The sequence below is a fragment of the Temnothorax nylanderi genome, unplaced genomic scaffold, assembly GCF_030848795.1.
Source record: "Temnothorax nylanderi isolate EJ_2023f unplaced genomic scaffold, tnyl_v1.0 TNYL_tig0033_pilon, whole genome shotgun sequence".
In the NCBI taxonomy this organism is placed as follows: domain Eukaryota; kingdom Metazoa; phylum Arthropoda; class Insecta; order Hymenoptera; family Formicidae; genus Temnothorax; species Temnothorax nylanderi.
Genome location: NW_027249095.1, coordinates 765,138 through 788,133, shown reverse-complemented (window position 1 = coordinate 788,133; position 22,996 = coordinate 765,138). Strand labels below are relative to the sequence as shown.

The window sequence follows — 22,996 nt, the reverse complement described above, 5'->3', positions numbered from 1 at the left end:
ATTTTTTTGTAAAAGCGCTTTTTGACCAAAAACATTATCTCATCTAATCATGACACAAATCTGCTTTATTACTTTTGATGATATTAAATGGTAAATTTGAAATTAATGACTAAAAGTTATCTGTGCTATGCTGTATCAACTTGTGAAGAAAGATTCACTGAAATTGAACTTGAATGTATTTCTAATATATTTTACGATGTGTGTATATCCGATGTATGTATTACGATGTATGTATATCCATATATTTTACGATCTGGAGCAAATAGTCAAATAATCGCCAACATAAAAATTTGGAAGAGTTTGAAAAATACTTAGGCGTATGTGTTGATCTCTCTTATTTATTTTCTATGCAATTATCATTACAAAAGTTATCTAATCTATTAATACTTACCTATCATAGGTGCAGTTTCATATTGCCTGTATGTAACATTAAATCATACAGGATGATTCCGCACAAAAAGGTGGAATACATAAATGAATATTTTACATTATAATTTTACAACATTAGAGCTCTCTAAATCAAACTCTTATTAGAGAAAAGTTACAATTTATCAAAGAGTAATTTGTTTTTTGGTTTTCGTGATCACAAAAATAAAGTACCCTTTGAAATTCGAATTACTCGGTGATTCTTATTCTGTTTAATATCCTTTTTCTATGAATACTTTCGTATTCAATTAAATAATATTAAAATGAGTAATATTTCCTAGATACCTGAATATCAATAACGCTAATAGGATATTAAATATTAATAAAGTAAATATTGAAATTTTATCTATATATGGCAAAACACAATCTCATGATTATTTTATGATCAATCAATCCATGACTTCGTTGAATCAAAAATATAAAGAATCGTGACTAAATAACATTTGTTTAAACTATTAATTCAAGTTATTAATCAATGCTTAATTATTTTATAATTATGTGCAAATTAGTCACTTAATAAATCAAATTAATTACATCAGAGCATAAAAATTGAAAGACATAGAAGATTATCTTGTTACGAAATATGATTTTATCAATGATGACAAAATTGAATTTTTGTTTATTAGTTCTGCAATTTATGGTATTCTGTACGTATATAAAAACAAATAATTTTTCAAACATAGTTGAATAGTATGTACACAACGTTTTTGAAAACGTATTATATAACATGCTCATAGTGCAATAGCATTACATTTCAGAAGTAATTTTGTTTTCTTTGAAATAAAAAAGAAATTTAATTTTATAAAATAATCTTATAAAATAAAATATTTTATATATAGAATATATTTAAAATGGTGCAAGTAAAGAAGGATGATTCCTCGTGCAAAAATAAGATAAAGATATAAGATAAAATCTTTTTATACATCTCGTTTCTGAGAAAAATAAGCTTGAAAATCGATAAATTAATCTATATGTACAATATTACAGATATTGTTCAAAAACCAGTATATATAATAATTCTTTATTATCTTAAAGAGATATAAGTAAGAATAAAGAGATCAACTAAATTGACAAACTAAAAAAAAAGATGTCTATTGCAAAGACATTCTTTTCAATTATATATATATATATAATTATATAAAGGCAAATTATATATATAATTATATATATATATATTATATAATTATATATAATTATATATATATAATATAATTATATATATATATATATTATATATAATTATATATATGTAATTTTAAAAAACACGTAAAACACTTTTCAAAAAATTAAAATACTATCTCCCTCAAATTTGGAAGTAATGTTAAACACGAGGAAACATAACATGCCTCAAGAAGTTCCACATTACGGTCAGATTAAAAATTTGTGTAATCTCATTCCAATATACGTATAAAATCCTAGAATGTAGTGCCGCGCACCACTCCAGGTTTGCTCTCGTTTCAAAAATTTTTTTAAAATTTACATCCATGAAACTTATGATTACAATGCATCTTTAATGTGTTACATGAATTGGAAGCAAATGTAACTATACATTAAATGAATAATAACAATGTTCGGTTTGTCTTAATAATTCTTCACTTGTGTACGCGTTACTCATACTCATTTCGAAAACTGTTTATGATATTTGCACTACAACAGTTTATAAAGAAATTAATCGAAAAAGCAAATATAAGATATGGACATAAACAATTGTCAGCACATTGTTATCTGCACAATACACTTTACAGAATTTTCTAATCTTTTATGTGTTACAATGTATCATATTATAAAATTTGTCAACAAAATGTGTGGACATTATGTGTTGAAAATTACGTTAAGTACCAGCATGCTATTAGTGAAAAGAAAGAATATTTTATCAATTTATATTTATGTTCATATTAAGTATACGCTCTTAAATACAGTTGCTGTTTTTTTTTGTTCATGGATTCACATATATATGAATATATGATCGTAAAACGAAACTTATAGTAAAGTAAGCTCAAAGCAAAGAAATAGACATACATGCGTTCTAACGTGAAAATATCAAACATTGTCGTTATACGCGTTGAAATAATGCTATCATATCCTATTTTTAACGGCTCGTTAGAAAGTCTACCACGATTATCTCTTAACAATCCAGTTTTTTTTATTCATCATCAAAGGCGCGAAGTGAACGTCTAATATTAACGTTTCAGAATCAAAGAGTCGGTTTCAGTTGACGAGTCCAACAACTGGAACACGATCGGACATTTCAACTTTGGAAGTCGTTCTCCCTTAATACCATCTCTTAGCCGTAAGCAATTATTCTAATTGTTAAAGATACACAATAATTAATGGGTAGCATATGTATCGACGAGTTTCATCCTGGAGTGGTGGCGACCAAGCAGTGGCTCTTTTAATCATCTTGTGTCACATTTCTCGACTAACGGTATGTGAAAGAAATTGGGAACAATACCTTGCACTTGTCACTCAGTTTGAGCGCAAGCACGTGTCTTCCATCGCTGCGCCGTGCAATACATGCGTATGTGAACACAGGAACTAAGTTGTCTGTACGTGTGTGTGTATGTGTGTAAATGTGTGTGTGTAAGTTACATGGAAGCGCGTGTACGCGTGGGATACATCGTACTTTTATATAACCATTCTTCGCTCTTACACTCGAACAGATTTACTTTAAATCTCCTTATGCAGAATGAAATGAATTTGTGCCGTGAGTTAGTTGACCGTAGAGCCGGGTCATTTGAATTATTCGATTGCGTAGAATTCAAGCGAGGGATAAGCTAATTTCACACAACCGATAACAAGATCACGAATAAAAAGAGAAATATTCTGAATTGTGTTATGTACATGTCTCTCTGTAGATGCCTAGAAATATAATTCGTATATTATACACGTGTAGACTTAGTCTGTCGTTTTCATTTTGTTTGTGATTGGGAGCTACGCGCGTATATCGGAATAACAAGGCCATGTTTCTTTTGTTATCAAAGACGTTATATATAAAATATTTATTCTTTTTCTTTCTTTGATTGAGCAATGGCAATCAGCACATTATATTCATTCATTTGTTCTGCTACGAAAATATAAAAGTATGTACAATTCAATAAATTAATCCTCACCAAAGGGACATGAGGTACGATACTCTCGCTATACAATACCCGATGGATGATTCGAAATTAACTACAGGAAAGTAGTTTCTTAATAAAACTACAAAAAGATTGACTGGAGATTTATCTCGTATAAATGGCAATGATGGAATTCTTTTAAATGTGTCTATATATATACGTTTGTATATACATGTATGCATATATACATATATATGCAAAACTACGCGTCGTTCGCGATCGTTATTCAACATTAAAAAAATAAAGAAGAGGAAAAGTAGATTATGATAAAAGAATTTTGACTAAGAATTGAATCTCTGTATATACCTCTACACGGGTAAACAGGTCCTGTGTTCACTCTATCACAGCAATTATCTAAGCAGCAGATTTCAGTTGGGAAGAAATCTTGATTAAGACTTACACGAGAGTCAACAATTGAATATTCTGACGACTGAAAGATACTCAAAACAACTCACTGGACCCAACGGCTCCCCCACCACTCCAGAGTGCGATAATTCTGAGTCTGTAAAATCGAATTGTTTTCACTTTTGTTTCTCTCTCCCTCACTTTCTCTCGCTCGTTCTTTCTCTCTCTCACTCTCTCCCTCTCTCTCTCTCTCTCGCTCTCGCTGTAGCACGACTCTTATGTACATCGATTTAAACGATATTTTACACGAATCTGCCTGAAGATTCTCTATACTTTACTTTGGTAATTTTCCCAATATTGATCTTTTCCTTCCTTTCCTTTCTCTCTGTCCTTTATAACGAATCCACTTGCTGTTCCACTGATTGCTCACTATGATTTTCACTGACGTGCCCTATTTGTTCGATCGATTGTACCACATGTTGTTGCGCTGAATCTTCAGCTGGAATGGGTGCTTCGTATTCACACTGTTCCTCTTCACCCCGCTGCTTTAGCGCTAAATCGTTGCTGGAGAAATGATCCGCACCAATTTCGAAGGTACTGGCCTGATTCTTGTCATTTTTATAGCTAATCTCGTCGCCGCCCTTATCGTTTGGTATACTCGCAAACTCATTTTCTCTGTCACTATGCATCACCTCGTGAATTGTCGACTCATCTTGTTTCTTTTGGGTCAGAAGACTCTGCTGATCGATGGCCGAGGATGAAACGTCAAAGCTATTCTTCGTCACTAGCTCCCCGCCATCCGATGTCTCTACTTTATTCTCGGCCTCCTCCGACGGCATCTCGTCCACGTCGTCCGTCAGTGGCGGGCTAACATTACCCCATCTGGATTTTCGATTTCGGTTGCGGTTCTCCCGCTCGGATATATTTTTATAGTCCTGATGCTTCGTTAATTTTTGCTTGTCCCGCGGGAGATGATTCTCACGTTGCGCATGTCCTTCGGGTCCTTCCTGTCCGGACCATGACGCGGGCGGCGGTCCACCGCCCTCCTGATTTCTCCACGGACCGTCTGGTCCATGCATCGCTGGTGGGCCCATCGGACCGAACGGTGGTCGGATGTGCGGTCCTGGACGACCGCGCATATCATCGAATGGAGGTCGGAAGAAAGAGTCCGCTTCTCTGGGATCGAACGGTGGACCTCGAGGTGCGAACGGCGGCCTCATCCCGGGCCTCATACCTCTCGGACCCATACCACGTAAATGGAACATCAGCGGACCTACAAAAGACACGGCAAAGTGACACACGCACGAAGCGAGAACATAATCATATTTGCCACGCTGTAATTAATAAAATAGATCTTCGTTCGCTTTATGTATCGTATTGTTACGTATTTTTTGAATATGTAAATCACAGAGCGAAGAAATTAAATAAACGAACTAACATCCAGAAATTCATACAGAGAGTCATAAATATAATTATTGTTATTATGTATAAGCATTGATATAAGTTCGTTAAAAGTTTATGATTACAGTTGTGTCATGCAATACATGCGTATGTGAACACAGGAACCGATATTACACATTTTATGTAATAAGAAATATAAACTTCCTGTTGGAACAATGTTTAGTTATTATTCCTCTTTTTTTCTCTCTTTCTCTTTTCTTAATTAAGGCCAAATTCAAAAAATTTGATTATTATGACGCATTTACTATATATATTTTTGTAGTAAATTTGGATATTCTTAATAATTTAAGTATTTTACAATAAATATACATTCATCATTTCCAAATGACTAGTGTCTCTATATTCCAAGTGAATGTAATACTTATATTAGGAAAAGATTGAAAATAGATAACGAACTAAGGCTATCAAGTTAAAGTGACCGATTGTCCACGATATAATATCAAATTCTAATATTAATATTGGCTGTTCTGTCAAAATACAGATATCAAAACTTTAATATTTTCTATAAGAATTATTTGGGATGTCACGTGCCTCCGTATAGGAATGGTGATCTCATAATTGGCGAGTCTCAGGTTTGATCCCTCATCCTACATACGGATTTTAAATTCATAATCTGCGTAAAACGGCTCCCTGGACCTCCAAGTTATGTATGAAACAATTATTATTTTGAATCTTTAGAATAGATTAAGATTCATCCAGGATTATAAAACTAAAGTTGATTGGACAAGATTTCAATTTGCAAAAAGAAATATGGCGCACTAAATGCGCTTAATAACATCCTAGACAATAAATAGCATTCTCTAACACGAAACAATATTAAACAGTCATAAAGAAAGAGAGAGGAAATTCGTATCTTACCAGGTCCCCTTGCTCCACGCGGTCCAAATCCTTCAGGGCCAACCGGTCCTCTCGGTCCCTTTGGTCCCATTAAAGGCGGCATTCCGAACACAGGTTCCATTGGGCCACCGAAAAATTCTCTCCTACGAAGATCGAAGTCGGAGCGCTCGTTGTGACCTCTGAGATCGAAGCTGTCTTGCATTCGTGGATCAAATCCCTCGCGTCTCATCTCGTACTCGAAACGCTCGCGTTCGTACTCGTCCACGGGCGGTCTGCGAGCACGCACTTCCGGTCGCTCGAACTCGTCGCGAGCCGGGCCTAGCCTGCTCGGAGGAAAGTCGTCAGGTCGGGGCCCATTGTGGCCCAGTCTACTCTCGTACTCCTCCGGGAATATGCCAGGCTGCATCCTGGGATCCAAGAAGTCGTCCATCTGCGAAGCCCTCGGCCCACCGCGCGGCGGAAAATTTTGCCGATCAGGCCGATCGGGCAGGCCGCGTTGCGGAAACTCGCGTGTGTCCGGCGGCCCGGGCCGGAAATCCGGTCCACGCGGGAAATCTGTTCGCTCCGGAGGTAGCACCCCGAACTTAGGTAGATCCATCAACGAGATCGGCATGTCGCCAGGTGGCCGTCGTGCCGCTGTGCCTCCGGGACTTTCTTCGAAGTTTCTGTCGTTCCGCTCGTTGCTTCGCTCGGATCGGTTACCACGCATGTTCCGGTCCATCCGGTCATCCAATGGTAACGTTCCGTCGGCTAATTGTCGCAATCGATCAGCTAGACTGAGCTTGCTCTCCTTCTTCGCCATGCCCTCGCCTTCCTGGACATTTTGATTCTGCACACTCGGTCCCTCCGAGTGTCTGGTGCTACTCTCCCGGCTCTCTCGGCTCTCACGGTTGTCCCGATCGCGTCTCTCGTCCCTCTCTCTGTCGCGACCGTCCCTCCGTCTATCCCGACCACGATCCCGTCCCCTTCCTCTGTCCCTGCCACGATCCATCCTGCACTCATTGATATCCATGCGATCCCCGCGATCTCGATCACCCCTGTCTCTCCTTTCCCTGTTCTCCCGATCGCGTTCTCGTTCCTTATACTCGCGAGATTGATCGTTCTCCAGACGACAGTCGTTCACACCGCCGCTTATATTCATCGCCGCGATCAACTGATCACTGAGATTCGGCTTGTCCTTAGGCAAGTTGCTGCTCAAACTTTGCGGCATCGCGTCCTCCATCTCCACGTCCATATCGTCCGAGTGGTGCTGTTGTTGAGGTAGTTGCATCTGCATCGGCGGCGCCGGACCCACTCCGTATGGTTGCCGTAACATTGGCAAGTTCGGCATACTCGTCTCCGTCGTAGGCGGCGGTACTCCAATCGGTGGAACGTTGTGCGGCATACCTGCAATGTTCAGGATCTCGTATCCTGTTTGGCTTCGATTAGCCAACTTTGCTGGGACGGTAAAAGTTATTAAGTATCGTCGCGGGTTCAATTGAAATTAGATCTCAGAATACATGATTGTACTAATATTAATTAGCGCTGATAATTCCGATTATTTCTATTTTTTTTTCTACGTATACAAGTATTATTTGTTTAAATCTCAGCCAAGATAGAACAATATTCGATTATTATTTCGTTCTTAAAGTTAATAGTTCATAGAAAGTACAAAGGTATGAGTCAAGATTAAATTTGTAATAATGAATGTAACTTTTATACAAATTTTAATTATACGTATATCTTGACTGAAATTTTATTCATCAATTTTTGTTATACTTACATTCTTTTATTTTGTTTACTAATCATATAAGCTATTACATTTTTGTTCATATTTAACAGAAGAATAAAAATTCAGTCTTCGATATACTATATTGTGATAAATACTTCGTACATAGTTATAAAAAAATAATGTGTTTATTGGCAATATCTCAAGAGATTTTTTGAATTATTAACTAATGGTAAAGAACTATACATACCAGTGGAGTTTGGCTTATCCGAAGGCGCTGCAGGTGCGGGCAGTGGAATTTGTGTCAATAAACTTACGCCAACACCTGCTCCAAATGGCGGGTTTACTGAGGGTGTCAACATGGTCTGCATCATGCCGGGTGGTCCCAGCAGACTCTGCATGTTAGGTGGCGGCACTCCAATCGGAACATTCGGCATTAATCCATGCGTCATTTGTAGGCCCATGTGACTAATCATTCCTGTATAAGATTCGTGACATCTCAGAACTGTCAGATACTTTTCTAGAAACTGTAACTACTGTATCATCTTATAATGCATTTGTGTATCCTAATAAATTAGAAATTATTACTATATATTTTATAATTTCAATATTCTCATCTTATCGTAGCATATAACATTATAAAGACATGTTTGTTGTAAAAAAAAAAAATAATTTTTTTTTATAAAGCATGTACAACCTATGTAAAAAAAAATATATATACATATATAAATAATAGCTTGTGTATAAAAAAGCCTAAATAAAATATAACGCTGTGAGTAATTATACACTAGAGGTCTATTTTCTATTGCCGCACTGCTGAACTAGTGCACACTGGTGCAGTAAGGTAGAGTGAAACAAGATATACTTGTCCCACTCTAACTTATTGCACCAGTGTGCACTAGTTCAGCAGTGCGGCAATAGAAAACATATCTATTATATATCGCATCTGTAAGTTAGTGTACGCATGGTATGGATGGATGAATGTGGATAAAATGTTTTAATTGTAAACCAAGTCCCTTCCTGGCTAATTTTGTAAAGCTGAAGTAAATAAATTCTATTCTATTCTATATCGCATCTGTACTTGCAAAATTTGGTCTGAACATTCATCAAAAAGAATTGAATTCAAGAACCAATAAATGCTATAAACTCACGTGGCACTCCTGGCATCGTAAATGCTGGGGGCATCATTTGCAACTGCGTGTTCGGAGGAGGCAATAGCGCAGCCGATGTCGGTGGTGGTCTAATTGGTGGCGGTTGACTCGTGTCGACTAATTGTTGCTGTTGCTGCTGCTGTTGCTGTGAATTAGCCGACGACTGGATGACATTAACGATACCGTCCGTTAAAGTGGGAATAGGAGCACCAGCGTTTGCAGCGGCAACCATTGCTTGCTGTTGCAGATGCAATTGCTGTTGCAGGACATCCGCACTCGTGCCGGTGTGTTTCAGTTTTCCTGTGGCATAAAAGAGAAAAATGTATTTTAGAATTTATTATTAATTACGACATGTAATAATGTATATATATCTTATATAAATATATCTTTTTTTTTTAAGCAAAATATCGTCAATTATTTTAATATCAGAATAGACAATATCTTCATCAAAATAAAATTATTCAGTTTTCTTTCAATCCGACTTATAATCGGATTTCAGTTTGAAAACTGTAATTTTAATTTCGCAAGTTCAATCAAGTTACATATCACTTTAATTTATATGTGTAACCATATAAAAACTTGCCTTTTAAAAAACTGACATAATTTATTAAACTACTCTCTTCTATCTATTCAATTATCAATTATCTACTTTCTATGTAGGTATTAATTTGCTCTCTATATGTGTGTACACATTGAAGAAATGTACCTTTCAAATGGGGAGGTAATGTGTCTTCGTCTATCATTCCTCCTTCTTCTAGTAACTCCAATTCTTGATCGGTAATGTTGTTTAATTTATTCCAAGGGATGTAACTGACGCCTAGCTCTACTTCCCAGTAGTCTTTCCATTCCTTGCCTTTCACTCCTTTACCAGGTGCCCATGCTAACTGTAAAATTAAAATAAAAATAGAAATGCCAAAGAATTCTCGACTTTATTCAGTTATTACATAAGAGATTTATTATAAGTATTTGTTAATTACCGTAATAGCTTTGCCTTGCATTTTTTGACTTTTCAATTTCGTTAGTGCTCGATATGCATCCTGCCTTCTGTTCATACATATAAAAGCGCAACCTCTTGGCGAGATTAAATCAATGCTAACGATATCACCAAGCTCTCCAAATGTGTCGGACAATTCTTCTTGATGTACAAGTTTTGACAAATGTCCTACCCAAAGTGTTGTACTGCAAACTGCAAAAACGTGGGTTTAATTTTTTCCTACTTTTCTGATTTATGAGAGAACGAGGGAGATCCTCTTCACTTTCACAATATACATACCACTTAATTTATCTCTAACTATCGGCGGCAAACCGCGTTTGCGTCGCTCCCTATCCTTCTCCCGCTCTTCTTCCGTCATCTTTTCTCGACTATCATCACGTTTTCTATCACGACCCCTGTCTCTTGACCGAGATCTAAGAAAGAGAAAATTTATATGTAGTATAAAATTAATGGCACAAAAATACAGATCAATTATTTGTAATGATCTTTATTTTCCTATATTTAATATATCTGAAATTTCAATTATAAAGACGATCAATTTGATTTAATGCTCATTTTAGCCTAATACCTTCTTCGTCTTGACCTGCTTCTAGATCGAGATTTCCTATCTCTATCTCGATCTCTATCTCTATCTCTGTGCCGTGGAGATCGAGATCGACTGTGATGTCGATACCGTTCTGGCGATCTACTTTGGGAACTCGTGTTTTCACAGTTTACAATTTCTACACTGCTGCTATCACGTCTGATACTGTTCCTATAAAAAAAAAATAACCATCAGAAGAGATAAAGCTTGAATTATTATGATTAGTTGAATTATAATATATTTACCCGGAATAATCTTGTGTTTCTTGTCGTTCATCAAGTAATGGACTCTTTTGATTTTGGTGCGTGGACTGATTCATTTGTCGAATATTTGATAAAGCCTGCGAAGCGTATGACAGAGCTGGCGGGTAACCAGGTGGTGGCTGGCTCATATCTTGCATTACATTGCTGTTCATATTTGATGCGTAATTTTGTGTGTTTGGTTTTAAAATATCAGAAGGTTTTAATTCGCATTCAGATGCAAATGGAAGGTTCTGAAATAAAAGAAAAAAAAATGATGTAAAACAATCGTGATATATAAAAAATTAATAAAAATTATCTGAACAACTTACAGAAACAGTTTGTGCTAAATGCTTATCGAATTCTTCTTCCTGCTGTTTCATTTGTTGCAGCTTGCGCATCTTTTCTTCCATTTCAAGTTGTGAGGAGGATGCATTGCTTTGCATGGTTTGTTGTAAAGTTTGTAATTGTCTCAAAACCTTTAAATGACACAATATATTGAATGATTATATTACCCTTTAGTATTGCTATTAACTTTTGGTACTTGACAAGTACCTCTGGATTTGCAAGTAACAGTCCAAGGCTCTCTAAACTGCTGTTTGCTGAAACTGCATTGTGCTGGGTATTGGTTGAGGCAGCTGTGTTTGGAGAATTAGTAACAACAACATCGTCATCTTCTTCTTCGCCGTAATCAAAATCTAACAATTTTTTATCAAACTTGACGGAACTCTTTGGTTCGTTTGAAGCATCCTTTTTCAAAAGTAGTTGCTGTAAATGTTGTAACTGGTCGAAAAGAGAGGAATCCATCTGACCGGAATTGGATTGATTCTGTGTAGGAAACAATAAAATTCAATAAGTTTTAAGCAAATATAAACATAATAATATAAACGCGCATAATATAAACATATGTAATAATATTACCAAAAGTTTATTTGCATTGACTGCTGCTTCCATTTTTGTTTGTGCTAACCATACTGGATCGATCGTTTTTCCGGATGGAAATAGTTTGGGATCCTTTACAGCGTTTTTAATTGCAGATGGTGGAGTCTTAGTGACCGCGCTTACATTACTTAGATTATTTCCAGACGATGCATTTAATGTACCTACAATAATGAAACGTTTTAAAATATAGACATTTTCCATATGTATGTATATGTGTATATTATATATATATATATATATATATATATACACACGTGTGTGTGTGTGTGTGTGTGTGTGTGTATTTCAAGTTACATATTTATATCGTTCATTAATTTGGAATATTTTTGTTCAACTGTATTATCCGTATGTAATATTTACCATTGCTATTTACTGTCTGTTCCTTATGTATTGGATGGTTTGGGTCTGCCAGATCAAAAAGTGGTTGAATAACTTCTGGTGGAAAAACTGCGTTCTTCTGCCAAAGATTTAATACGCGTATAACTTTGCTTTTATCCTCCTGCGGACACTTCAAAAGATTGAGGAACGTCGTCTGCATATTTTTCGCAAATCGTGGAGCGAACACATCCTTTTCCATCCCAAACTGATGTCGGGATTGTCGAACAATTGAATCTATTACATACAACCCTGGTACTTTGTACTCGGGCTTGCACTAAAACAGAACGAAGCAAATTAGATACCCCCACGTATGTAATATCTTAAGAAAAAGCATTCAAATAGATACACTTACTTTTTGAATGAATTTTTCCACGCTTTGTACAACATGTTTGTAGAATTTTATTGCTTTGATGGCTCCCCGTGTAAGCGAATTCATTTTGGCTTTTGAGATAGGGGGTTTGACCTCGTAGAGAGCAGAGAGCTGTAAGATATCAAATCTTAATTAATCTTGTTTTCTAAAGAAGCAATATACTTAGCAAGAACTAAAAAGCGATACCTAAATTCAAACATAGCTATATGAAGACTGTACTCCGATAGAAAGTAAATATCAAAGTATCTCTGAGCTTGCGCCGCCAAAAGCTGCGGCTAATGCATTCGTTTAAAGTATACAGTGTAGTAAGCGTAACACAGTATTAAACATATAAATCAAAACATCGCGCGTGTGCACATTTGTGTTTTATCGTCTCACGATTCAGAAATACAGCTAGATTCGCTCGACAAAATCACGGTTACTCATTCGATCGAAATTGTGCAAAAGTGCTCCTCGAAAACAAGCCCCCCGCGCCAGGCCATGAGGGGGACCGTGGAGCTTTTATCGCGATGGCAATTTCTCTCGGACAATCTCGGCGAACTGTATCCCTCCGGCGAGGAAACCCTTTCGTCGAGATCGAACGGAGCTACAATTAGGGAGCATATTCAGGGGGGACGACGCATCGGAGTTTATTTTTTCTCTGGTCGCAAGCGCACCCGCGATTTTCGCGCGAGATTCAGATTCGAGGCGAGGTAGGGCAAGCCAAGCTGATCGCGAGGGCGAAGCGCCAAAGAGAAGGGAGAGCTGCCCCTACGACGGTGACCTCTAAGACGGTGCGCGTACACGAGCGGAGGGACCCCCGCGGGGTGTTGCTTACCTCCGCGTTGAACGCCTTCACCGCCTCCATCGCGTGGGGCTGGGGAAGTGCCTTCTCGCGTCACGGTCGTCGTTGAATCTCACGCGGGTGCCGACGCAGCGTAATACCAGCGTAACGTCCGCGTTAAAGCTCGCATGTCTCCTTCATCACGCACTGTATAGCCGAGCCATGCCATTCAAGATGGCAGGTCTCCCGTGTTTCCCGATACGCATCGCGGGACGGCCAACGTGTGACGTCACACCTGTCGCCCGCGCGACCGGTAAGGCAGGGAGAGAGAGGCGTCGATTTCGCGGCGATTATCGATTGGCCTCGTGGCGTCGCGCGTCTCGTCAAGTGCTCGTTCACGCGAGAATTTAATTTCCTTCGCGTAAACGGGATTTTGTAGTAGCTTACGATAATTTACTCCGCGTAAACGAGTGAATTATAGTAAAGTTACTACAGAAGTAACGCTCGCGTAAACGTAGTAGCAGTAAATAAAATTAATCTTGATCGAGCTTGAGATTCTCAAAATTGGTCATTTATGTTCTCTCGTTGATTGGTTTCTTCGCCGAATTAGCCGAACATTAGCCGAATATGGCGGAATTCTGGCGTCTTTTGTCGTCCAATGGGCGCGTTCAGCAGACACAACTGTTGCACAACTGTTGAGTTCGTCTTATCAACACACTGTTTTGATTGGTTCGTTTTAAAAGTAAGGGCCGATATCACAGTCTCCGATTAACGTGATCCTCCGATTAAACTCACTCTGCATCTCTTTCTAACTGTCCCCCTAGAAAGAGACGAAGAGTGAGTTTAATCGGAGGATCACGTTAATCGGAGACTGTGATATCGGCCCTTAGAGCCAATCACGTTTGACTGCTACTGAGCGGCTTGGTCTGCTGAACGCGACCAATCTAAACATCCCGTCACAAATAATGTAATAAATAAGATGTTTTGATTGGTTGCAATGGATGACGCGACGCGTGACGCGCTTAGTGGAAACTCAGCCTAAAGCCCGTGTCACACTACGTATCGCGGACACGGATCGGATTGAGATTGCGGATCGCGGATCGTAATCTAGCCAATCGTAGACGAGCGGCTCATCTGTGATTGGCTGAATCCGATCCGCGATCCTTAATCCCAATCCGAATCCGCGTCCGCGATACGTAGTGTGACACGGGCTTAAGGCTGAGTTTCCACTGAGCGCGTCACGCGTTGCGTCATCCGTCGCGACCAATCAAAACATCTTATTTTATTACATTACTTGTGACGGGAACAAAATGGGATGTTTTGATTGGTTTAACTCGGATGACGCGACGCGTGACGCGCTCAGTGGAAACTCAGCCTTATACTGTGCCTGAACGATTCTCGAACATTCGACTCGACTCTCGACTCTCGACTCGACATCGGTATCGGTGATCGGTGTCAACTATTCGGCGGGAAACAGCGGAACGGGAGTCACGACTCACGGGAGATACTATATTCGCAGAACGTGCGCGGACCAGTTCAGACGTGTTCAATCGGTAGGACTTTTCTCACCACGCTGACAATAAACCGCAGTCATGTATAATTTAACGGAAGGAGCGTTGGAGGTAAATCTGTTGAAAGCATTATACTGTTATTGCGTTGTATTGTGTGTAAAGGCCATTCTACAATAGCGTAAACGTAGTCGTAAGTGGTTGTAACATATTCAGAATGTATTCAGAACGCACTTTTATCGATAAATGCGCGCATTTAGCATATGGTTTACGTTACATTATGACGAAAACCCATATGCTAAATGCGCGCATTTATCGATAAAAGTGCGTTCTGAATACATTCTAAATATGTTACAACCACTTACGACTACGTTTACGCTATTGTAGAATGGCCTTAACAGTTGACATTTCATCGTTTTAGAGAATCATTCGGGGCACAGACGTCGAGAGACCGGTGCTCCAAATATTGGTAAGTATAGAATTCAGTAGCAGGATTTTGTAACTTCGTAACGACAGTTTCGGTATCGTTGCGCAGGTACTATATATATGGTAAAAAAAAGCTGCGCAACAATACCGAAACTGTCGTTGAGGAGTTACAGAATTCCACCTCTGATCTGTCACGTCCTCGCAAGTCGGCGCATCAAAATTATTTATCTTGAAAGCGTGACTTTTTTTTTACAGAGCAAGGTCTAGTCAGCAGAGTCAGGACAATTGCTTCTCTCTCTCTCTCTCTCTCTCTCTCTCTCTCTCTCTCTCTCTCTCTCTCTCTCTCTCTCTCTCTCTCTCTCTCTCTCTCTCTCTCTCTCTCTCTCTGTCATTTTTATGTAGATTTTTATCTAACTTTAAGTGTTTGTTATATCTTGATATATTATACGTCGTGACTCATGATATATATCTATCACATTAGAAATATTTCAATTGTCAATCAAACATTTTAATTGTAATAAAAAATTATGATGTTGTACAGGACTGATGCTTTGGATGTGCAAGACAAGGATTCTACTTCGTAATTTTCAGTGAATGCAATCTTAATAATCGTGTATTTTTTTTGAGGTTATTAACTCCGGTTGGAGTTATAAACGCCTTCAGCCCCGCCTTTGGGCTATATAGCGTAATTTAGTATTGATCTGTATTTTCTTCTGTCTATGTAATCCTGTTTTGCAAAAATCGTTATATAATTCTCCCGATCTGTTTAATGAAATTGTATATTACTCCAATTTTAGACCAGTCTTCTCTCCTAATCAATTCCACTATGTCCTCTGCTCCATAGATGTCGCGTTTCACCAATTCCTCGTTCATCACTTCCCTTTCCATATCGTACCTACTACACTGCCATATCACGTGATTTATGTCTTCCTTTTCATATCCGCAGTCGCATCTAGATATATATATGTAGCTTTTCCTAGCCAAGGACTCATTCAAGTTGTAATGGTTCGCTCTTATACGATTGATGAAAGAATAAAAATATCTCTCCGCTCTAATTCTTTTAAACCAAGGTTGCTTTTTATTTTTGTTATAGAAATTTCGAAAATAATCCTTGCCTTTATATAGACTTTCGCTAACTAGTTTGTCCTGCGTGTTATATTCCAGGCTTCTTCCTTAAATATGCTTTTTAAATCTGTTATTGGAACAGGGATGTTTGTCTCCGCAACTTCTGACGCACCTACTTTCGCTAATCTATCCGCAATCTCGTTTCCTGTATATCCTCTATGAGCTGGAATCCATCCATAAATAATTGTCTATAATAATAATCGTGTAATGATTTTACAGGGTTATAAAAAACTATCGAGGACCATTAATAAGGATGGTGTCGCTACCGATCGCTACAGATTGCTAGTGTCCGATGGACAGAAGTTAAGCTCGTTCACCATGTTGGCAACTCAATTAAATAATCTTATCACGGATGATATTTTGAACGAGTATGCAATCTGCAGAATATTAAACTATCACTTGAGTTCAGTGAACATCAGTGGTAAAGAAAGGTATTATTTACACCTTACTTTTTGCATTAAAATAAGTAAATAATTCAAGTGTCAAACATATTTTATTTTATCAGAAGAGTGATACTGATATTGGATATCAAGGTGTTGGTTTCTGGCAGTGAAGTTGGGTACAAGATAGGCAATCCAACTGATATAGACATTAAATCAGATGCTGAATCCACATCTACATCCACAGCTGCAAGTTCTCCTTTTCCAACTAGTGAGTTTATCGTTGGCTTGCGCCAATTGTTTCTAGAATAAATTACCAATTAACTTGTGTTTGCATTTTTTTAAATGGACTTTTTGAAATCTGTTTTGTTAAAAGATGGTGCAGCAGAAGAGGGTGCCATATACGTTTGCGCAACCAACGCGAAGGAGACAATTTCTCGTTTCTTTATGCAAACTATTATTATAACTATTATTATAACTATTATTATAACTATTATTTGCAAGAATATATATGATGGTTACTACAGTCTGCAATCTTTGTAAAGCAAATCATATCTAAGTTATAATTATAAATATAGAATATTTGTTACAAAATAAAATTTTCTCCTTTTTATATATATCCATCATTTTTATTCAAACAGCACTGTCCGCTTTTATCAAACCTTTACAGAATGTTCAGTCCTTTGGCAAAATTCTACAACGTATAGAAATAGTTAACAAATCGTTTAGCTCATATTATATCTTAACTAGATAGACTTACCAAACGTCGCGAAATATGTAAGAGAAATAATTTAAGACTTGAAAGTTATTGGAATTACTCTATATATATATATATATATATTTTTTTTTTTAATTTAAATATTTTAATTTAAATAAATATATATCTATGGCCGCGTTCAGCAGACACAACTGTTGAGTGTCGTCTTATCAACACGCTACGTTGATTTGTTGGGTCTAAAAGTAAGAGCCAATCACGTTCGACTGCTACTGAGCGGCTTGGTCTGCTGAACGCGACCTATATATAGATATAGATGCAGTGACTCGCGCAGTCTCTAAATATTCGTGCGTTCCAAAACCCATCCAAAAAAAAGTGTTGCAACCTTTCCGCGAACGACTGTGTACCTATTCTTGAAATCGTTCGTTATGAAACGAATTCGTTTATGAACAAAAAGATGGGGATTTCTTAGTTGAGCGCCAATGGGGGGAAACCCAGTTAACGCACCTTTTCGTTCATAAACGAATTCGTTTCATAACGAACGATTTCGAGAATTAGAGGTACCCTGGGTTGCGGTTCGATTCACGCTCACAGCGCTGAAAGCATCGCTCTATCTTCGTTTGATATTCGATGTGCAACGAAGACAGAATGATGCTTAGTTCCTGATTGGCGGCTAGTGCGCATTCACAAGATACGCATCCTTCTATTGTCAGTGCTGTGCTTACATACACCTGCTTACACCGTGATCAGTGTATCAGCAGTATCAGTGATGATTGGCGCGTAAGGGAGGAAGGAGGAGGAGCACGTTGGTCCACGACGTCCACGTCCATCGGTCATCGGTCCATTGCGTTCAATTGCGCTAAGCGTTGTGTATGTCGTTCGTCGTTCGTGATAAGCCTCTCAATTCCCGCGATTCCCGCTTCTTGTCTCGACGGCGATACGCAGGGCAGGGAGTACCTCGCGCGTTTTCACGGTGCGTACTAACGACGACCCGTCGTCGCCCGTCCTCGTTTCGTTTATTGAGAAACACGGCTATGGCGTCGTCCGATCAACCGATCAACATTGCCGCAGATCCAGCAGCACCTAACGTCGGAGAAACAACGGAGAGTACCAAGGAGTAAGTTCCTTTTGTAAAGAGCACATGTCGCGTTACTCTGTAATCCGACGTTCGCTGTTGCGTCATGTGGATATAGGATTAGGAAACTCTAGGAAGGACCCTATATTTAATTATAAATCGCCCTTGCAACGCAGGAATTCGCTGTAAAATTACCTTTGTAGTTGCCTTTGAAGCGTAGACGATTTGAATATCTATCGTGCTTTGTCTTTTCACATGCGTAGGTGGTCTATTTATTCTCTGACTAGTACCTATTAGTATTTGCAAGAATGACAAGGTTGAACGGGGGTGACACAACAAGTTTGAATTCTGAAAGTAGAGAGATGCTTGGGATGTCTAATTAGAAGAAAGAGTCATATATAAATTTGTATACATATAAATGCGCATGCTTGATACTGCATATAGTATCAGTTTTGTAATATACAATTTTATATTATATATATTTCTTATTAATATAATGCTTATTAGTATTTTTATTTATATGCAATATTTATAGTTTGGCAGAATCGAAAAAGGAAGCTGCTAATGAGCATTATTCACAAAAACAGTACAAAAAAGCATTGGTTGGATATAATGAAGTTATTGGTGAGTATTCTTGCGGTATTATGTAAGTATGTACTATTTTTGGTTTAATACATTGACTGTTTCTATTATAACTTTCTATTAGGTAACTTAGCCCCTGATGCTATTTTTATATCAGCGTATTATTTTAATGCGTTATTCAATTATATTTATTTTTCTTTTGAAACGCAATAAAATTTTATTTTTTCCTCCAAAAAATTGAATTGATGAATAATTGAATCAATCTATAGATTGCGAATCTATAGATTACGAATTAATTCGGCAGTCAGCGTGTTAAACGGAAAGAAACTAATTTTCTAACGATATTGAGCTCTATTTTGAGAATTTCACACAATTATTATTATAAGTAATTATAATGAACCAAAATGTTTCAGCGTTGTGTCCTGATGTATCGCGTTACTATGGTAATAGAGCAGCATGTTACATGATGCTCGGACAATACCGAGATGCATTGGCAGACGCTAAAAGATGCATCGAGCTAGAGCCAACATTTTCTAAGGTATGCTAATGACTCTGTCTGTTAATCATGTGAATAAATAAACTTACTTTTTGTCCAATAAAATTACCTTTTGTCCATATTTATTTCTAGGCGTACGTAAGAATGATCAAGTGCTATTTGATTTTGGGAGACATTCTAGAAGCTGAGACCACATTAAAAAGTTTGCAGGAATTTGATTCTAATAACGAGTCAATATCTGCAGAACAAAAAGACATGGAATATGTAAAAAAGTTCCTTAAGGATGCTGATACTGCCTACAGTGCTAAGGATTATCGTAAGGTAAAGAATTTGTCCTGATAACATTTTCATATTTATAAACGATAAACTGTTAATTAAATAATTATTGGATTTTGTGTCCCCTGTAGGTTGTATATTGCATGGATCGCTGCTGTGACATAAGTACATCTGGAACACGTTTTAAGCTGACCAAAGCAGAGTGTCTAGCACTTTTAGGAAGATATCAGGAAGCCCAGGATATTGCAAAGTAAATTGCCTTGCTAAATCGAGGGTATATATAATACTTATTCATATAAATATATATATTAATTTTATTTTACTTCAGTGATGCTTTACACATCGATAAACAAAACGCCGAGGCGATATACATTCGTGGAATGTGCTTGTATTTCCAAGATGATATTGATAGAGCCTTTACACATTTCCAACAAGTACTGCGACTTGCACCAGATCATGTCAAAGCATTAGAAATATACAAAGTAAGAAGAGAAACAGAAAATTTTTTTCTAATTTATATTAAGTATTATGATGTATTAATTCCATACATTTTTCTTTTTTTTATTATAGAGAGCAAAATGTTTGAAGAAGAAGAAAGAAGAGGGTAATGCAGCATTTAAAAGAGAACAGTATCAAGAGGCTTATAATCTTTATAATGAAGCCTTAACAATTGATCCGCACAATATCATGACTAATGCTAAGTTGCATTTTAATAAGGCAACAGCTGCAGCTAAGGTATTACATCATACTTTCTTTCAAAATTGATAGGGCTGCATAAATATTTATTGTTGTTCTTTTTTAGTTAGGAAAGTTGAATGAATCTGTAGCGGAATGCACAGAAGCTCTAAAGCTCAACGACAATTATTTAAAAGCTCTTTTAAAAAGAGCGAGTATTTATATGGAACTCGAAGAATTTGAAGAGGCAGTTCGTGATTTCGAAAAAGCATGTAAAATGGATAAGACTAATCGTGGTATGAATCGCTGCTTTATTAATTTTAACATATCGTATAATGAAATATTAATAACAGATTGTATGCTATTATAAGAGATGCTTTATATATCTTTTTATAATTTTCTCAGAAACGAAACGGTTACTCGGAAAAGCTAAATTGCTATTGAGGAAATCCAAAAGGAAAGATTATTATAAGATTTTGGGTATCGATAAAAATGCATCTACTGAAGACATCAAGAAGGCTTATAGGAAACGAGCTTTGGATCATCATCCAGGTAAGGAATAAATATAACTATTTGTTGAAAAATTAATATAATTACAATATAAACGTGACTTCATATCGTTATACTTTATATTTTATAGATCGTCATGCTAACGCCAGCGAAGGAGAGAAAAGAGAGCAAGAAAAGAAGTTTAAGGAAGTCGGAGAGGCTTATGGTATTCTCTCAGATCCCAAGAAACGATCTCGCTATGATCGTGGTCATGATCTAGATGATAACGAAGGTGGTTTCCAAGGTTGGTATTTCTACCTTTTTCTATGTGCACAAGCGTAATTAATACATTATATATTTTATATTTTATTACTGTTAATATTATGTATTTATATATTTTCCATCTCTTTTTTTCCAGATATGGATCCGAACGCAATGTTCCACTTCTTCTGTCAAGATGGAGGCTTTCAGTTCCAATTTCATGATGGTTTCCCTACTACTAGGGAAAGCGCTTTTCAGTTCCAGTTTCCAGGTTAATGACGTTTTTAAAAACGCATGATATGATACAGTGTATCTAACTGTGTATATGGTATTCGAGTCTGTTTCAGTAAATATACCTCATCGAATTTTTCGAATACTTAAGCTCACGATGCAATGTAGTATCATTTTGCGTTTTATTATTTTGAAGTTGATGAACGTAGGGATTCGTCTGAACGATTGATACGTATATTTATTTCAGCATGACAAAGTTGTATATATAACATTCATGATCCTATTATATATTACGATACGATAGATTTTCGATTTAATAAAATAAGCGAAAGAACATTAAGGTTAATCGTCGAAGTACAACAGGCAATTTCGAAGCCTGCAACGCTTGTACCTGACGAAACCTTTGCGAATAGATAAGAAAAGAAAATATCCATTAGATTGATAGATGAAGTATTCTTATTGAGAAGTCTATTTTATTTTTTAAATGAAATCTCTAGACAACTGTCTTGTCATTATATTGTAGGTATTATATTGATCTGCAAAAGACTAGAGCTTTAGTTTTCATTTATTTTGATATCAATCACTGGAATTGTTTTAAAAAGTTTGTTAAAATCGAGAGTTTACTATAATTTCACTGACTGCTACGAAGTAAGTATATGATGTGTAATCGTTAACGAAATATTGTGTTTCGTAGACTTTGTGCCCGTATAACGTATACCTGCTGGTTCCATATCTGTTTCTACAAATAAAAGCAAGATACGACTGTCTTATTGTAAAGTAATTGATTAAAACGGTATAAACTCCGTACGATATGAATCCCATACATTTATCTTGCGACGATACACGCGCTTAATATAATCGTTCTCAAATAATTATAAAAGTTATAAGAATATATTGTTTCTATCTACAATGTATTCATTCCATAGATCTTTTTACAAATATATAAATTATAATACATTTTGCTTTTATTCAATTGTACGAATTGACTTTCCTGATATTATCCTGAATTATCACGATGACCATCAACTTTTTCATTTCCCACGTAAAATATTAATTCTGTTGGAAAGTATTATACTAAGGTGTTAAAATAAAAGCAGAAAATATTTACTGTCTGTACAGTATGTCGATAACATTTAGTATCTGTAAATTTAATTTTTTATATAAATATATATTTAATTTTTGTTCCTATATATATGTGCCTATATACATATATATGTATGTGTTTTATCAAACAACCTTTCATGTTTCAACGACATTTCGCGATAAACCAGCGAGGGATACATTGCCGCTGTAGGAGGGTTTGCTTTCACTTCGTCATCTCCCGCGGGAAACGCGGATGTGGTTTTTCCTCGGTTCTCAGCCTACGCCAATTCAAGGGATTCATTCACAACACGGTTACTTTTTATCATTTACCTTATTGAGACTTGTCATGTCATGATCGTCA

The 22,996-nt window shown here is 36.9% G+C and overlaps 3 protein-coding genes across 7 annotated transcripts; 2 read left to right on the top strand and 1 right to left on the bottom strand.

Moving 5' to 3' along the window:
- Positions 1-322: 322 nt before the first annotated feature.
- Positions 323-13,578, bottom strand: Isha (Insulator su(Hw) mRNA adaptor). 5 transcript variants are annotated; one of them, XM_071703045.1, is made up of 16 exons: positions 13,368-13,578; positions 12,533-12,661; positions 12,163-12,454; positions 11,782-11,963; positions 11,416-11,688; positions 11,193-11,339; positions 10,867-11,114; positions 10,607-10,792; positions 10,318-10,451; positions 10,022-10,230; positions 9,751-9,928; positions 9,045-9,344; positions 8,144-8,371; positions 6,207-7,622; positions 5,880-5,984; positions 5,021-5,160 (listed from the first exon to the last, which is right to left on the bottom strand). In XM_071703045.1, the coding sequence occupies exons 1-15, from the start codon at positions 13,395-13,397 to the stop codon at positions 5,917-5,919; spliced, it is 4,020 nt and encodes a 1,339-aa protein (XP_071559146.1). In that variant the 5' UTR covers positions 13,398-13,578; the 3' UTR covers positions 5,021-5,160; positions 5,880-5,916. The 5 variants fall into 5 exon arrangements, 4 of the variants coding, with proteins under 4 accessions (XP_071559143.1, XP_071559144.1, XP_071559145.1 ...); XR_011717825.1 differs by having other exon boundaries at positions 5,104-5,160; positions 5,880-5,935; XM_071703042.1 differs by lacking the exon at positions 5,880-5,984 and having other exon boundaries at positions 323-5,160; positions 13,368-13,577.
- A 1,134-nt stretch (positions 13,579-14,712) lies between these two features.
- LOC139770820 (replication protein A 70 kDa DNA-binding subunit-like) lies at positions 14,713-17,369 on the top strand. Its single transcript, XM_071703040.1, has 5 exons — positions 14,713-14,935; positions 15,243-15,290; positions 16,592-16,803; positions 16,878-17,023; positions 17,129-17,369. The coding sequence occupies exons 1-5, from the start codon at positions 14,906-14,908 to the stop codon at positions 17,293-17,295; spliced, it is 603 nt and encodes a 200-aa protein (XP_071559141.1). The 5' UTR covers positions 14,713-14,905; the 3' UTR covers positions 17,296-17,369.
- Positions 17,370-18,208: 839 nt separating this feature from the next.
- Tpr2 (Tetratricopeptide repeat protein 2) lies at positions 18,209-22,509 on the top strand. Its single transcript, XM_071703039.1, has 11 exons — positions 18,209-18,584; positions 19,078-19,166; positions 19,538-19,662; positions 19,753-19,941; positions 20,028-20,146; positions 20,225-20,378; positions 20,467-20,631; positions 20,699-20,867; positions 20,977-21,123; positions 21,212-21,364; positions 21,479-22,509. The coding sequence occupies exons 1-11, from the start codon at positions 18,340-18,342 to the stop codon at positions 21,595-21,597; spliced, it is 1,674 nt and encodes a 557-aa protein (XP_071559140.1). The 5' UTR covers positions 18,209-18,339; the 3' UTR covers positions 21,598-22,509.
- Positions 22,510-22,996: the final 487 nt, after the last annotated feature.

Coding starts and splice junctions, on each gene's coding strand:
- Isha (XM_071703042.1), bottom strand. CDS start 13,397: ATGGAGGCGGTGAAGGCGTTCAACGCGGAG. Junction 12,455..12,532: donor TGGAAAAATTCATTCAAAAA/GTAAGTGTATCT, acceptor GTTCTGTTTTAG/TGCAAGCCCGAGTACAAAGT. Junction 10,452..10,606: donor AGCAGGTCAAGACGAAGAAG/GTATTAGGCTAA, acceptor TCTCTTTCTTAG/ATCTCGGTCAAGAGACAGGG.
- LOC139770820 (XM_071703040.1), top strand. CDS start 14,906: ATGTATAATTTAACGGAAGGAGCGTTGGAG. Junction 16,804..16,877: donor AACATCAGTGGTAAAGAAAG/GTATTATTTACA, acceptor TTATTTTATCAG/AAGAGTGATACTGATATTGG. Junction 17,024..17,128: donor AAGTTCTCCTTTTCCAACTA/GTGAGTTTATCG, acceptor TTTTGTTAAAAG/ATGGTGCAGCAGAAGAGGGT.
- Tpr2 (XM_071703039.1), top strand. CDS start 18,340: ATGTCGTTCGTCGTTCGTGATAAGCCTCTCAATTCCCGCGATTCCCGC. Junction 19,663..19,752: donor TAGAGCCAACATTTTCTAAG/GTATGCTAATGA, acceptor ATTTATTTCTAG/GCGTACGTAAGAATGATCAA. Junction 20,868..20,976: donor AATGGATAAGACTAATCGTG/GTATGAATCGCT, acceptor TAATTTTCTCAG/AAACGAAACGGTTACTCGGA.